Source organism: Neovison vison, chromosome 4 (genome assembly GCF_020171115.1).
Source record: "Neovison vison isolate M4711 chromosome 4, ASM_NN_V1, whole genome shotgun sequence".
Taxonomy (NCBI): domain Eukaryota; kingdom Metazoa; phylum Chordata; class Mammalia; order Carnivora; family Mustelidae; genus Neogale; species Neogale vison.
The window spans coordinates 139,281,152-139,298,685 of NC_058094.1; the positions used below are offsets into that span (position 1 = coordinate 139,281,152).

The window sequence follows — 17,534 nt, forward strand, 5'->3', positions numbered from 1 at the left end:
GCAATCAGACAACAAAAGGAAATTAAAGACATCCAAATCAGCAAAGAAGAAGTCAAACTCTCACTCTTTGCAGATGATATGATACTATATGTGGAAAACCCAAAAGACTCCACTCCAAAACTTCTAGAACTTGTACAGGAATTCAGTAAAGAGTCAGGATATAAAATCAATGCACAGAAATCAGTTGCATTTCTCTAGACCAACAAGACAGAAGAAAGAGAAATTAAGGAGTCAATCCCATTTACAGTTACACCCAAAACTATAAGATACCTAGGAATAAACCTAACCAAAGAGGCAAAGAATCTATACTCAGAAAACTATAAAATACTCATAAAAGAAAATGAGGAAGACAGAAAGAAAAGGAAAAATGTTCCATGCTCCTGGATTGGAAGAATAAATATTGTGAAAATGTCTATGCTACCTAAAGCAATCTACACATTTAATGCAATTCCTATCAAAATTCCATCCACATTTTTCAAAGAAATGGAACAAATAATCCTAAATTTATATGGAACCAGAAAAGACCTTGAATAGCCAAAGGAATATTAAAAAAGAAAGTCAAAGTTGGTGGCATCACAATTCCGGACTTCAAGCTATATTACAAAGCTGTCATCATCAAGACAGCATGGTACTGGCACAAAAACAGACACTTAGATCAATGGAACAGAATAGAGAGCCCAGAAATAGACCCTCAACTCTATGGTCAAATAATCTTTGACAAAGCAGGAAGGAATGTCCAATGGAAAAAAGACAGCTTTTTCAATAAATGGTGTTGGGAAAACTGTACGACCACATGCAGAAAAATGAAATTGGATCATTTCCTTATACCACACACAAAAATTGACTCAAAATGGATGAAGGACCTCAATGTGAGAAAGGAATCCATCAAAATCCTTGAGGAGAACACAGGCAGCAACCTCTTCGACCTCAGCCGCAGCAACGTCTTCCTAGGAACATCGCCAAAGGCAAGGGAAGCAAGGGCAAAAATAAAGTATTGGGATTTCATCAAGAACAAAAGGTTTTGCACAGCAAAGGAAACAGTTAACAAAACCGAAAGGCAACTTACAGAATGGGAGAAGATATTTGCAAGCGACATATCAGATTAAGGGCTAGTGTCCAAAATCTATAAAGAATTTAGCAAACTCAACATCCAAAGAACAAATAATCCAGTCAAGAAATGGGCAGAAGACATGAACAGACATTTCTGCAAAGACATCCAGATGGCCAACAGACACAGGAAAACGTGCCCTATATCCCTCGGCATCAGGGAAATACAAATCAAAACCACAATGAGATATTACCTCACACCAGTCAGAATGGCTAAAATTAACAAGTCCTGTAATGACAGATGCTGGCGAGGATGCAGAGAAAGGGGAACCCTCCTCCACTGTGGGTGAGAATGCAAGCTGGTGCAATCACTCTGGAAAAAAGCACAGAGGTTCCTCAAAATGTTGAAAATAGAACTACCCTATGACCCAGCAATTGCACTACTGGGTATTTACCCTAAAGATACATAGTGATCTGAAGGGGCATGTGCACCTGAATGTGTATAGCAGCAATGTCTACAATAGCCAAATGATGGAAAGAACCTAGATGTCCATCAACAGATGAATGGATCAAGAATATGTGGAATATATACACAATGGAATACTATGCAGCCATCAAAGAAATGAGATCTTGTCATTTGTGATGACGTGGATGGATTAAAGGGTATCATGCTTTGAGAAATAAGTCAATCAGAGAAAGACAACTATCATATGATCTCCCTGATATGAGGAAGTGGAGATGCAACATGGGGGGTTAAGGGGGTAGGAGAAGAATAAATAAAATAAGATGGGATTGGGAGAGACACAAACCATGAATGACTCTTAATCTCACAAAACAAAGTGAGGGTTGCTGGAGGGAGGGGGTTTGAGAGAAGGGGGATGGGGTTATGGACATTGAGGAGGGTATGTGTTATGGTGAGTGCTGTGAAGTGTGTAAACCTGCGATTCACAGACCTGTACCCCTGGGGATAAAAATATATTATATGTTTATAAAAAATTAAAAAAAATAAACAACAACAACAAAAAGTTCTCCAAAAGATAAGTAGATTCAGTGTAATCCCAATGAAAATCCAGGAGGAGTTTTCATAGAAATCAATAAACTGCTTAAAAAATTCATATAGGAAGGCAAAGGGCATACCATCACCAGACCAGTTTGAAAAAGAGTTTTAACACTACTATGAAACTTTAATGAGAAGACAGTGGAGTATTAGTGAATTCATAGATACATAGCTAAGAGGTGAATTATTTAATTCACAGCTAATGTGACACATAAGTGCTTAACTAATTTCAAACATGATACCAAGGTAATCCAATGAACAGAAAACAGATTTTTCAACAAATGATATTGGAACCATTGTTATCTATGTGAAGAAAACAACAACAACAACAAATAAAAAACAAGTAAAAATCAATACTAACCACCATATATACAAACTAATTAAAAATGCTTTATAGGTCACAAATGTATAACTTAAAAAATACAGAAGAAATTTTTTTGACCTTAGATTTGACAAAGTTTGCTCGATTAGGACACCAAAAACAAGTTCATAAAAGAACAGTTTGAGAAACTGCACTTCCTCAAATTTAACATTTCTCATATTGTAAGACTAAAAAAGGAAAATAGGAAATGTCAGGAAAATGGAAGGTAAAGCCATGTACTAGAAGAAAATATTTTCAAAAGACAAATCAGGGATAAGACTGGTGTTCGGAGCCAGAGTACTAAGAGAAATGTCACAACTCAGTAAGGAAATAAACCCATCTTAACAATGAAAAAGACAAATAGTAGAATTAGGCTACAATCATCTGAAATTTACTTCTCTGAATTTTATTTTATTTTATTATTTATTATTATTCTTTAAGAAAATTTCTTTGAGGAAAATCTTTTTTAAGTTCAGAATATAAGACATTCTACAAAATGATAGGTCAATGTCCTTCAAGAAAAATAATCGATGTCATTAAAAACAAACAAGCAAAATGCAAGCAGAATAAAAAAGAGAGAGAGAGAGACAGAGGCAGAAGCAGAGGGAGGCAATGCTGGACTTAACCCCAGGACCCTGGGATCATGTCCTGAGCTGAAGGCTTAATTGACTGAAACACACAGGTGCCTAGGCTTTTTGAACTTTTAATGGAAGGAAAATTAAAAAAAAAAAAAAAAACATAAATAAGGCAGAGGAGCCACATGAGCTTAGAGATGTAGAGAGGCAAAAATGGCACTGCTAAAATTTTACAATACTATTTTAAAAAGTAGGAATGAAACTTAATAATTTGTTTGAGTCATTCAGGGAATTGAGGTTGCAGGGTATATGGATTTTAGAAAAACTGGAGACAGACAGGCACTTGCAGGGAAAAACAGGATGTGAGCTTTTGCTCACCTTGGACAGATGTTGTCAAACACATTCTCCTGATCAGGTGATTCAAGTAGAACTTGTTAATGCAATAATAAAAGCTCCATAGACTGGAGGAAGTGTGTGAACCTTGGGAATATATAAGGGGTATTTTTGTGTCTTCTCTAGAACCAAACGAAATTCTTACATGGAAGATCAGGGACAATGCAGAGAAAGCTTCCCTTGGTGCTGCAGGAGGGGAACAAGAGATGGTCCATCCAGACCTAATCTACCCACCATAGAAAAAAGTGACTTCATTGCAGAGGAAGGCCCTGGTGGAATCCCACGGCAGTTGAAGGAAGGCAAAGGAGGCAATCACTGAAACTTTGCCCAGAAGATCTCCCCTCTGTCCAAAAGTAACACATTTTCATCTGCTCAAGGATGGGCATCCAACCTCAGCTTGAAGTTGGTGGGAACCTCCTGCAGATGGGGGAGGGAGACAAGGTTTGAAAATGTTCCACCTCTGGAAAAGAGGCAGGAATACTTGGGAAGGCCATATTTTTAAGACCCAGTTTCACTGTATCTGCTTAAAATTGGGACTTAGTAAAAATACCAGAGAATATCTGCTTCCCTGACCTTTTACCACCACATTAGCAAACCTTGGGCAAAAGGCACAGTGGGACAGAGCTCAGAGAGCTTCGAGAAACAGACTCTTTCTGGGGAGCAGAACAGGAGAGGACTCAAAGACAGGTGAAGAGACAAAGACAAAATACACTAGAGAACTTTTAGGTGTCTGGACTCTGATAAGAACAAATTCAAACCCTCATAACATAACAACAACAAACTTCAAATCTAGCCTACTCCTGACTATTTAAACCTAAGTGACCCAAAGTCACTTTATTTTTATCCTTACCTCTGTGGGGACTAGGTTGGCTTTTGGATATGTGAATTTTTTCTGTTTCTCCATCTGTAAGAAGTTTCCTGGGATGGAATCCATCCCAGTGTGTACAATGTCATAAAATGAATGAATGAATGAATGAATGATGGAAATTACAAAGCCTTTGGAGTGGTAGAGAACTTGTTTGAATTCTTGCTCAGCCACTTAACTGCCACAATCCAGTGAAGTTACTCAGTATCTATCATGGGGTTGTTGGGGACTGAAGAAGGTTGCTTATAGGACGGGTCTAGCACAGGGTCAACACATCACAGGGTCCTTTCCCCTTACAATGGAACTGCTTCACTCACCTAGCTCAGCCACCACAGGAACTCAGGGACTCTTTAAATGTCACATATTACATTGTCCTCCAAACAACAGTAAAAGTTTGCTTTCTTTTGAAAAGCTAAGAATTGTGAATAGGAAGAGAGTCCAGGATAGGAAAACAAAAGATTATTTTTCCTCCAAGTTTTTTCTTACTCACAGCAGAGTGTTGTAACATCATAACACCTAAGGTAATAACTACAGTAATTGTTCAAATTCTTCCAAATTTATGAATTTTCTTCAGACTACTGATCTATAAAATGTATAAAGTTGTGTATAAATTTCATTTTATAAAGTATATAAAATGCATAAAGTTCTGCATAAAGTTGTTGGATTATTATCTCATTGTTATTTTATACAGTAATAAGTCTTTTCTTCCAGTTATCCTGATAGCCTTATACCTCCCACACACTCTTACCAAATATAGTGAGAAACCCATAACTCAGAGAGAAAGAGATTTCAAGGATAGGTGGGTTTGAAGCCAAACCTAAAGGAAAAAAATGAAAGTGTTGGCCCCAAAAGGAAGATAACATTGAGTTATTGTAACAGGAGTGTTTTGGTGCAGTCATAGTAAAATGCCACTGAGAGATATCTTACTGTGAAGGTCTTTCATTGGTTTTAAATCAAAACTTGCTCCCCAATCTGAAGAACCATTTTGCTACCATCTCCCCAGTCCTGATCGATGCCCATCTTGGAGAAAATTCTGACTACTCCAGGGCAACGCCAACCCCATGAATGGACATGTGTCTCCAGCTTGATTTGCAGGTTGACTACACTCCTGTCTCTTTGGTTCACTGTTTTCATGTCCACTGTCAATTTATGCAACTGCCTCTGATTTCTCTCCTTTGCTTTTCCAATGAAGATTGCAAAACGAGAATTTCTCAGGATCAAGTCTCCTTTGCCAGAACTGCAGGCAGAAGCATGCACATATGATTTGGGCTCTCTAGGGTCCTTGGAGAGCCCATTTGGCAGTGGTAACAATAAAAAAGAGAACTGCTGAAATGAATCCTGGATAACTCATCCAGGATGATGAACAACTCAAGCCCAGTTCCAGCTTGGGTTCAGATAAGAGTCTTTTCCTTGATAACCATTAAGGTCATTGCATCGCAGGAAGCTCCCTGCTATTGTGCATGCTGGGATCTTGCAATGTCACAGAGTCAGAAGGGATCTGTAAGGAAACCTTCTCCATTACCAACCCTCAACTGCTTTCTCACTTGAGCAGCCACAGCAGACCCTTTCCAGCTCTTAATCACAGCTTCATAAGCTGTTGGAACGGGAAGGGCCTTTTGCACATATGTAGCTTAATGCTCACACAGCAGATGGGATGTGGGAAAACAGGGAGGGCAAATGCCTTGACAAAGCTAGTTATCCACAGAGGCAAGGCCACAGATATATTTCCAAAGATCACAGAATAGCTTCTAAGAGGCTTCTTCTTTCAGCAAAGCAGAGGGTTTGTTTAAACCAATTTGAGTTTTAATAAGGAATCTATTTTTCTGTGGGAGACAGAATTCTACAATTTTTTTCCTTTTATTCCAGGAAAATAGTGTCATCGCAGAAAGTATTTTCTCCTTTTGCTTTCCCTGGTGAAAGCTTTGTGTTGCTGAATGGTAAAAGTGGCTTACTAAAAAATGGAGCCCATCATCCACATTTCTCAAGTATATTTCTGTTGACATGTTAGCTTTTTCAGTTAGTGAAGCCTATTCCCTTCAGAGATATAACCCTTAACTGCTGACACAGTAGGCCGGTGTTTGTGAGAACAGAAGAGGTTTCCTTTGATGCATCTTTTAGCAGTTTCACACACTTGAACACCTGGAAATCAAAACCTCTTAATTTTCTGAAACACTGTTTCTGGTAATTTAGAAAAGTCATTGCTTGACTCTTTGTCCTGATCTTTCTTTTCTTCTTTCTTTTCTCTTTCCCTCTCTTTCTTTCTTTCTTTCTTTCTTTCTTTCTTTCTTTCTTTCTTTCTTTCTTTCTTTCTTCCTTTCTTTCTTTCTTTCTTTCTTTCTTTCTCTCTCTCTCTCTTTCTTTCTTCTTTCTTTTTCTCTTATTTCACTTTCCTTCTCTTTCCCTCCCTCCCTCCCCTTCTCTCCCTCCCTCCCTCTCTCTGTCTTACTCCCTTCCTTTCTTCCTTCTCCCTCTTTCCCTCCCTTTCTCTTTCTTTTTACTTTCTTCATCTCTATTTTCTATCAGCATTTTCCATGATTGCTGCCTCCATCAAACAGACATTTTGATCAATTAATCTGAGGAAAATTTATAAAATATCACATGCCATTAAGCCTATATTCAAGAACTTTATATGACCTTGAAAGACCACACTGCCAGTACAAGGTTTCTACCTGCTGGCCCTGACATGAACCTCAGGAGAAGGCTTACATTTCTGTAGAAGCTCTAACCAGTGTGGTAACTGTTAACCAGGCTGGATCAAGATATTTGTAGAAGGAACTAAGCTTATAATACATTTTCCTGGTAAGTAGCTTTGTTATTTTTAGGTACTATGAATGAAAAATGAATAGATGCTTTTTAGAAAAAATGGGTAGAATCAACTTAGCACTTAGACAGGAATTTTGCAGCTAAAATATGTTTCCATATATAGTGACAAAATATTTTAGCTGCAAAATCTGTCCATATATAGTGACAAAGTTTGTCACTATATATATATGGAAATAAAACTACTTTGTGAATGGTTTATTTACTTCCTTGGTTTCAAGCATATTGAAATTCTTCTTGTAGAAAATATACACACAAAACTATAGATGCAGGCTTGAAATTAAAATATTTCTGAGACCTCGCCTGTGACATATTTGTGTAAGTTATTTATTCAAGATGTTTTTCATGTAGGTGGCCTTTTAAGTGAAACACTCTTTGATGAAGTACCTATAGTCTTAATAGTGCTCCTTTCTTAATGAATAGTGTTCCTTTCTCTAATAATCTGCAAAGCCTATGTTATTGTTTTGATCTCATCTTTAAGAGCAGTGCAAAAATTTAACTCTTCCGGTGGACAATCATAGAACATCAATAAATCAACATAATGCTATTACTTTATTTTCTTAGTGAGTAGGCTGAGTTTAGTCAAAATCTGTGCTCTCATGGCTTTTGTAATATTGCCTAGAGAAGGTCCAGTTTAATGGAATTTGTGAGCTCAGAAAACCATTTCATCTTTCCATGGAAAGAAGCTGTTAGCATGGTTTTACATCCTTGTTTGTTCATTTTTTGAAAACAGTTTCTATGCTTGACACTAGAGGTAAAAGTGTGCACAACACTCAAAAAACTTGTAGCCTAGTGGATAAGTGTTATAGATTGCAACTTGATGGAGCCGCATGTATTTTGGCCTGTGATTCCCAGACACATAAAATGTTGATTCAGCAACTCCTTTGCTTTCTTAATTTATGTAATAGATACTTATTGTTTATAAAATCTACATTTTTTAGTGGAAAATTTGGTTAAGGAACCCCAAACCATTCAATTAAAGACAATAATACTATTAACTAATATTTACTGGGAGTCAGATGCCATACTGCCTTGTTTCTGTGCCTTGTCTCAATCTTTAAGAGCATTATACATGGGATCTTCTTATTCCAATTTCACTGCTGAGAGTTCAGTTATTTGCCTACGTTCACATTGCTAATTACTATGGCAAAGTTTGGGAACCAATAGATACTTGTTTGTTTCTTACTGCATGGTCTAACCATTATATGCTATGAGAAACATTAAGCCATAAATGTATTCTTTTTTTTTTTAATTTACTTATTTGACAGAGAGAGAGGATCACAAGTAGACAGAGAAGCAGGCAGAGAGAGGGGGGAAGCAGGCTCCCTGCTGAGCAGAGAGCCCAATGCGGGGCTTGATCCCAAGACCCTGAGATCATGACCTGAGCCGAAGGCAGAGGATTAACCCACTGAGCCACCCAGGCGCCCCAAGCCATAAATGTATTCCGAATATATAGTCTTTTGTAGTCTGACCTTTTAAATAGACTATGCAGTTGAATGTGTAATAGTGATAGCTCAAAATTTGTATGACTCCTCATGCAGAAAACAATGCTTCTGTTTCTAATCATGGCACTAAAATTCCTCCCAAGACATCAAGTAGGTCATGTTGAATATGCATTTATTAAATTCTCACAATGTGATGCTTAGGGTATTTTTATAAAGGAACAAGTCCTTTTGACACCATTCCTTTCAATCTTTCTGCAGGAGCATCAAATCTGCTGGGACTATGAAAACTGGCAGAAGAACAGGAGCAGTTGTACTGTATTCAGGACTCAGCTGCAGAACTCAGAGCTGCCTTTGCCCTCCTGCTGGGACAAAGGCAAAAAGACCAAACCGAATTAAGATCTTCTGATGAGCAGCTTAGGGTTTTAATTCAATATCCTGGAACTTGTTGGGGTAATTTGAATTTCTTAGGAATAGTCTTTCAGCAATAAATGGGTTAATAGTTCTCACTCTTTAATAACTCATCTGTTCTTGAATCAGTGAGGGCTGAATTCTGGAAAGAATTTAATTTATAATAAAGCCAGATAACCACTCCTCAGTGTGTAGAGATAAAAAGTATATATATACCTATAGAATATTGAACATTCATATATCAAATTTTTAAATATTAACTTTAAAAGTATTTAATTTTAAAATATTTATTTCTTAATATTATTTCTATCTTTATTCTTGTTAAAATCACAGAAATAATAACTATAAATTACACTCTAGGAAAAGAACTGATATGATACATGAAAACCTTTTAAGAAAAAATATTTAGAAGTTTCAGGAACATGGTGACTAAAGGTAAAATCAAACTCTCCAATGTGTGTGATTGAGATGGAAAAGACAGACCCAAGCTGTCCAGGCAGAAAGGGGTCAGGTCATCCATTCTTGACTAAGTTCATATCTAATGTGATTTTGCTTGAGATTCATCTTTATTTAATGTTAGCAGTGTCTGTTTATATATAGAGAGAAATATTGAAAGAATACAGGCACATTTTAAAGGAGGCACATAGGAGGTTTTCTGTAAAAGCTTTTCAGACAGTGTAGCCGAGGTAGCTGGTGGTACAAAAAACTGTTTGGTCCTGGCACATTGCTCAGGGTTACAGGTAAGATATTTTTAAATTCTTCCCTATAAGGTAGGGAGAGGACATAGGTGATGTAGGTGGAGGGTAGGGAGCAGCAGGCTAGGAGCTGGTGCTGGCTCAGAGTTCTAGGATTGGTCCGAGTTTGATCATAAATAGCAGTGGGTTACTAGGAGAGGTTGTTGACTCTGTCCCAGTCTTGGGGGTAGTTGCTGCCTGATCTAGCTTGGAGGACATTAACAAAGAGCTAACTAGCTAGAACATCTGGAATTCCTAAGGGGTAGAGCCTTTAATCCCTTAGGGATTTCTGTGTTGACAGATTTGTAAAGAAATTTGTGTATCTTATTTTTTAGATTCTAAAAAAAAAAACAAAGGAAAGGAGTAAACAAAAATTGATAAACTTGCATTTTTGTTTGAAGATAATTCATATCAGATATCGACATATTTAACTGCACAAACATCCAAGAATGTCAAAACTAGGTTTGGTTTTTCCAAATTTGGCCTAGTAAATTTTTTCATTCTTCATTAGATTTAGAGATAAAATTTTGCCTGAATGAAGGAGAACATCTCACACGGATGTTTCTACCCTACAGGATCTAGTTGAATAAGTGTTTTCAAAGAATTTTCATAGGGCTAGTGAAACTTTGGAAAAATGAAAGGAATGATATATTCTGGTATTTTTCTTGTTGTCATCATAGGCACACATGGATTCACAAATTGAAAAGCAAATTTCTAGTCCTGTTTTTTTCCCAATTGACTGCAATATAAACTTTAGCAATCTAATTAAATAATGGTGACACAGATGTAATTCAGAAATCCTAAAAACTTTTTTTTTGGAAGATTGTGGTACAGAGAAAAATGTGAACTGTGAGTCAGGATCTATCACTTTCTATATAATCATTCTTCAGCATATAAATTTAGATTCATTGGTTATTACTTTCTTAAAATTTTTAAAATAATATATGCCCATTAGGGAAAAATTGGAAAAGAGAAAAAATTAAGTGTTAAATATTTATAATGACACATATTCTGTTAACATTTGCTATATTTCTATCCATTCAGTCTGGCAATGTAGCCCCCATTTCAAATAGATGTTGTCGAACTAAATGAAATTAAATATGAAAGTATCTCTTACATAAATTGGGACCTGAATAATCATTTAAAAAAGCAGTTCTGGGACGCCTGGGTGGCTCAGTTGGTTGGACGACTGCCTTCGGCTCAGGTCATGATCCCAGAGTCCCGGGATCGAGTCCCACATCAGGCTCCCAGCTCCATGGGGAGTCTGCTTCGCTCTCTGACCTTCTCCTTGCTCATGCTCTCTCTCACTGTCTATCTCTCAAATAAATAAATAAATAAATATTAAAAAAAAATAAAAATAAAAAAGCAGTTCTACAGATTACAATTATCACCCAGTGGAGTTCTTCTTAAATCAAGAGTATAGAGAAATGTATTAATTTTGATCTAGTCCACAGGACTCTTTAGAACAATTGGACAATATTTGCAGAATACTTTCAATTTCTAAGACTCATTGTTACATGTTTCTACAAATAAGCAGAATGTAGTAAGCAATACCTCATATATTGTTAGTCTCAACCTAAGCTGATTTCTCCCTTTCCAGAAATCTGAATAGCAATTCAGATTTCTAAACCTGAATTTAAAGGAGTTTGCTTAATGGACTTTTCCCTCACTTGGCATAAAAATAAAATTCAAATTTGTTTCTTTTTTTAATTTTTAAGTTGTTGTATCTACATAAATTTTAATCCTTTATCTTATCTATCTTATCTGGATGTAAAGAAGGGAGAGGTTTTATAATTGTATATATAAAATTATATTAATATATATAAAATCAAATATTTACTTTTTTCATAAAATGTATTTTTTTAATTTATTTGAGAGACAGAGCATACACACATGAGAGAGAGACACAGAGAAAGAGAGAGCACACAGGAGCTGGGGAAAGAGCAGACAGAAAAGGAGAAGCAGACTCCCAATGATCAGGGATCCCAAGGAAAGGTGTTCTATCCCAGGACACTGGGGTCATGACCTTGGTCAAAGGAAGACACTTAACAGACAGAGCCACCCAGGCATACCTCAAGTATTTCATTTTAATAGTTTATATCTTCATTGGATTATGCCTATAAAAATTGTATTATTACAAATATCACCTGAGAAATACTGCTCTCTCGGCCTCAAATTTCAATAAAAATTGTGTTCAGATTCTTCACATGCTTCTAGAATGTATACATTAGAACAAATTTCTGAGTCATCTTAGAGTCGGAATTAAGTTTGGGGATGCCATTCTGATGAGAGCATTGGATATTTAATTGTAAGAGACATTAATCCCCCTAAAAAATAAAAGCATTTTTTCATTTATTCTGTCATGTATATGTACAATGTAAGCATATAGTATAGAGACTTTAGTCCCAGTAATATTTACCAAATCCATATGAAACTTCTTAATTTTTTTTACTGGTACTACCTCTAAACTAGTTTTAATTGAGTTTATTTCAGGTTGATATCTTGTCCAAGTGCATTGTTTAATCAAAGTAGAGTATTAGAAGACCATTGTTTAAAATGAGAAGTTGCAAAAACTGAAACATAAGGCAACCTCTGTTTTATGAGGCATAATTTGGGGGATGAAAGCTTCCTCTTATGCTCTGGCATTTCAGTGTGTTTTAATTCTGAATGTTTTATATTTATATCAGAGTGGGATTTGCAAACATCTTCTCCCATTCTTCTTCTTCTTCTTTTTTTTTATTATTGTGTTAGTCACCATACTGTACATGATTAGTTTTTGATGTAGTGTCTCCCATTTTTCATGTCAACTTCAAGGTAGACCTCACTAAACTATCAAGCTCTGGGCAGAAACAGAAACAAGTTCTAATATACAAACTCTGTCTCATTTATTTATACTGCCTATTTACAAAATCTGTTTGAGAAGGTCTAAAATAAAATATACAAGTTCAATTAGGCAATGGAATAAAAATAGATCAAAAGCATTAAGGGAAGTAGAAGAAAAAAGGCCTGTGATTATCTAGTACAAAGTGCAGGGTACAATTTTATGTTCAAAGGTAGGAGAAACATGTATTAGAGCACATACTTTTTATTAACTGAAAAAAATGAAACACACCCAATTTTCCAACATGTTGCTTTCCCCACCACAAAAAAAAAAAAAAAAGACTTCAGTGCATGAGTCTTTTAGGAGGAATGCAAAGTGAAAGACTGGGCATTTCCTTCCACATACATTTTACGAAATGGAAGAAATGATCTTTAGCAAACGCATCTCATGCTCCCACTGCATCTTTACTGTGGGCATCATGACATTTAATGTCATTCACAGATGGTGACCTTCAGCAGACCTGGTCAGGCAGGTGCCAGTCTAGCGATCTAAAATGACATAGGTCCAATTGTTATCCCCCAATACTGCATTCCCATTAGTAAGGGAAAGTTTGGTCCCATGAGAATAAAATGTCATGTTGGAGTAACAATAATCACAAACAAATTGCTAATAATTATGGTAATGTTAATTATAATTATAATGTCTCATTTTTGCAGTATGTATAGATATGGAAATATTAGAAGAGACTTTTCTATCAAACCTTCTGGTAAAGGTCGGCATAGACTACTTTGTGCAAACACTGTTAAAGCATCTGATCTTGTGTCCAAGTGGATTTGCATGAAGTGCTCATGCAGAACATGCGTAATTGTCTTGAAAGAATTTGACTCAAGAACAAAGTTGATCAGATAACTTGTGTGAGTTGTCACATTGTCTCTTCTGATGGTGAGAGTGTGTTGTCAGAGATTTGTACTTTGGACTCAGACTGACCTGTGCTCCAGCTCCTCTACTTGTTGCTTTCGTGAACTTGGGTGATTATTATCCGGTCTTAGCTTTCTTTTTTTTTTTTTTTATATATATATATATATATATTTTTCCAATTTATTTATTTTCAGAAAAACAGTATTCATTCAGTCTTAGCTTTCTAATCCAAAAGATGGGATAACAGGATGTATGAGCAGGGGGCATATGAAAATTAAATGAGAGACTGTAAATAAGGTACTTGGCACATAACACATAACAGGTGTTGCATAGATGTTGCCTCATTTCAAACCTAGAGGGAGAATTGCATCCAGTATGGAGAATTGTATCCAGTATGGAGAATGGTTTGTAACCAATCATACTGACAGAGCAGAAATTCTCCAGAGCATTTGGCTCTACTTCTAACCACTCTAGAGGAAAGTATCCTTACTGTCCACTGATATACAAAAAACCTGAATTTAGAGGAGTTTGCTTAATGGACTTTTCCCTCACTTGGCATAAAAATGAAATTCAAATTTGTTTTTTTTTTAATTTTTAAGTTGTTGTATCTACATAAATTTTAATCCTTTATCTTATGATATCATGTCAAACACAAACATGCGCTTCATACTGGTATTTAGCAGAAAAACAACTAAAAGTTTAAATTTTATTTAGAAAATACTTAGGAATATATTTAGAAATACAGTTACTACTTTTTTTTACTACTTTTAAATATACTTAGAAATGTCATCAATTTGAATGTCATATTTACATAAGAAATAGCCTTAAGTATTTTTTAATAAAAATGAGAAGAATAAAATAGAGGTATTTTGAATTAATATTAATATGCAGATTCAAAGTACCATACTTAATTGAAAATGTCATTGCATTTGGTTAATTTATATATAATTCATACAGCTTTATATTCATCAAATATATTAACTCGGGCAATTTACCTGAAAATTTTTGTGATTATGAATAATATAAATGTATTAGAAAAAATTATTTACTTTGTAAACTGGTTTCTATTTTATAAATCAATGAAATGATTGGGGCCATAAAAAACACTCTCAATAAGTTTAATAAAGAATAGTGAGGGGCACCTGGGTGGCTCTTCTATAAAGCAACTGGTCATGATCTCATGGTAGTTGAATTGAGCCTTGAGCTCTGTGTTGGACTCCAGGCTGAGTGTGGAGCTTGCTCAGGAATCCCGCTCTCTCCCCCACCACTCTCTCTCTCTAAAATAAATAAATAAAATCCTAAAAAGAGGAATGCTGAAAAAAATACGTAATACAAATTCCATAAAATATAGGCACATACCATAAAAAATGTAGAATATTACTTAATGTTCAGTTAACTATCACATCGAAAAAGTTATGGAAGTTCAAGATACCTTTTATCCTGAAAAGAATGAGACTCCAGGACCCTAGATAAAGAAAAGTGACGGGAGGTAGGCATAATGTTTTACCATCCAGATTTTCCCAAGATTATGATTGGATTATCAAGTTCTTTACTATGATGAATCAGAAGTATTCCTAACAGAAACCAAACTTTGTAAGATGAAAATTAGTTTCTTTAATATATTGAGTAGGGGCAAGAATTATGGGAATACCATGTGCTTTGAAAAATAAGTCTTGCTTTATATAATATGATTTTAAAATTAAAACCCAAAATATACAGTTGAGGAAAAATACAGTGTCTTTTATTATAATCAGCAAAATACTATTTATACTATAAGGAAGATGTACAAAATTAAAAGAAGTATATTATGACCCAATACCTACTTAGAGCATGAATTAAAATACTCATCATTGTTTGTTTACTATTTAGTATAAAAATTGGGAACTCTGGTGCACAGGCAAAAATTCTGAGGAATCTTTTGCCCCTTTCTTCTCAAAGGAGAAATCCTAGTCATTTCTTAGGAACAGCCATGAAATTATTATTCTAACTCCAAACGACTGGAAAGAGAAAATCAATAAAGCATTTGTATTTCAGTTTGAACTCAAATTGGGAAGAGTATTACTATTTATAATTTGAATCATTAATTAATAATAAATGTATAACCAAAGAATATCCCAGTGTTCAAATGATATGCCCTTGAGAATCACGAAGTTTCATTATATAATTTGACATTATATTTACAAGAAACTCTGACCAGAGCTGTTAACATTATATCATTATATGTGACTTTATTCAGCAGGTGAAATGAAAGAAAATTGAGGGGTACTACAACAAGTTCAGTAGTCTTAGAGGGCAGATTCAGATTTGGAGGGAAATGCGAAGAGTCAAAATGTGTCTTCTCAGTAATGCTTCAACCTCAAAGGAAATTCCAATATAAAATTAGCTTTAAGTGAACATTTCCTGAAGCAAAACAAAATTCTGACCATTACATTAATTGATTGGATTACTCTAAGTACATTTCTGAAAATAATCAATACATTTTTTTTAAATAGAAGTTTTGGATATATGGCCATTTGGTTTCTAAATTTCAGGCATTGTAAATTATTTGGAGGTGCAGCATTCAACATTGTCCTACTCAAAATCCTGCAGTGGTTTAAATATTAGAACAAGATGTTCTATAAAATCAGAAATCAAGGAGAAGAATTCTAATATTCAGAAATGGGCTTGGAACCCATATTTGTAACTAAAAGGGTAACTCGATAGATTTCCATTCAATCAAGTGATTGTGTATTGTTTAAAAATATTCTGCGTTTTGATCTAGGCTCTTTCACTTAATGTCTTTGACTTCTTCAAGTTACATAACCTCTAGAACCTCTTTTCCTGTGGAAACTAAGAAAATAAGCACCTCACAAACCTCTGAAGATGAAAACCTACAATAAGCATTAATTCTGTAGCAACTTTCCTCCCCTTTACTATGTGCTGGTTGTTTCCAAACCACACAATGTTTGTGTTTCTCTAGTTATGTTTTAATTGTTTTTGTTTTGTTTTTTTTTTATTCCATTTTCTTCAACAGATAAAAGTCCTGACGAAGATATTTCTCCCAAGCCCACAGTTTTTCTTCCTTCAGTTGCTGAAGTAGAAGTCCATAAGGCTGGAACATATCTTTGTCTTCTTGAGGATTTTTTCCCTGATGTTATCAAGGTAGATTGGCAAGAAAAGGATGACAAAACAATTCTGAAATCCCAGCAGGGAGACACCATGAAGACTAAGGACACATACATGAAATTCAGCTGGCTGACCGTGACTGGAGCATCAATGGATAAAGAACACAGATGTATTGTCAACCACAAAAATAACAGAAGAAAAGTTGTTCAAGAGATTCTTTTTCCTTCAATAAACAAAGGTATGTGCACATAAAAATGAATACAACTATGATCTCCCTGATATGAGGGAGTGGTGATGCAACATGGGGGCTTAAGTGGGTAGGAGAAGAATCCATGAAACAAGATGGGATAGGGAGGGAGACAAACCACTTTGTTTCAAAGGGAAAACCCTACCTTTTCTGTCAAATATATTTTTTAAAGAATTTATTTATTGATTTGACAGACAGAGATCACAAGTAGGCAGAGAGGCAGGCAGAGAGAGAGAGAGGAAGGGAAGCAGGCTCCCTGCTTAGCAGAAAGCCTGATGCGTGGCTCAATCCTAGGACTCTGGGATAATGACCTGAGACTATGGCAAAGGCTTTAACCCACTGAGCCACCTAGGTGCCCCTTTTCTGTCAAGTATTACTGACAACAAGTACATAGAATATTTTCTCTAATGTTGTTTTCTTTAATGATGGCATATCCCGCTATTTCCAATAGAATTTGAATAGTATGGGCTTTGAAGGTACCCGGATACCTTAGTCAGTTGAGCATCTGACTCCTCATTTATTCAGCTCAGGTCATGATCTCAGGCTCTTGAGATCAAGATCGCCGTCGGGCTCTGTCGGTCTCCATGCTCAACCCAGACTCTGCTGGAGTTTTTTTCTGTCTTCATCTTCTCCCCATGTTCTCTCTTTCTCAAAATAAATAATGAATCTTTAAAAAAAATAGTATGGCCTATGGAACATACAGAGAAAAAAAGAAAGACAAACTCACTTAGCCATTCT

The 17,534-nt window shown here is 35.6% G+C and overlaps 1 gene segment (V, D, J or C); it reads left to right on the top strand.

The window, feature by feature from the left end:
- The window catches only part of LOC122904686, a 53,641-nt gene that overhangs the window by 22,418 nt on the left and 13,689 nt on the right, over nucleotides 1–17,534 (top strand). Inside the window, 2 exon segments of the C gene segment in view lie at nucleotides 9,661–9,711; nucleotides 16,458–16,787. Of these exon segments, the coding sequence occupies nucleotides 9,661–9,711; nucleotides 16,458–16,787 (381 nt within the window).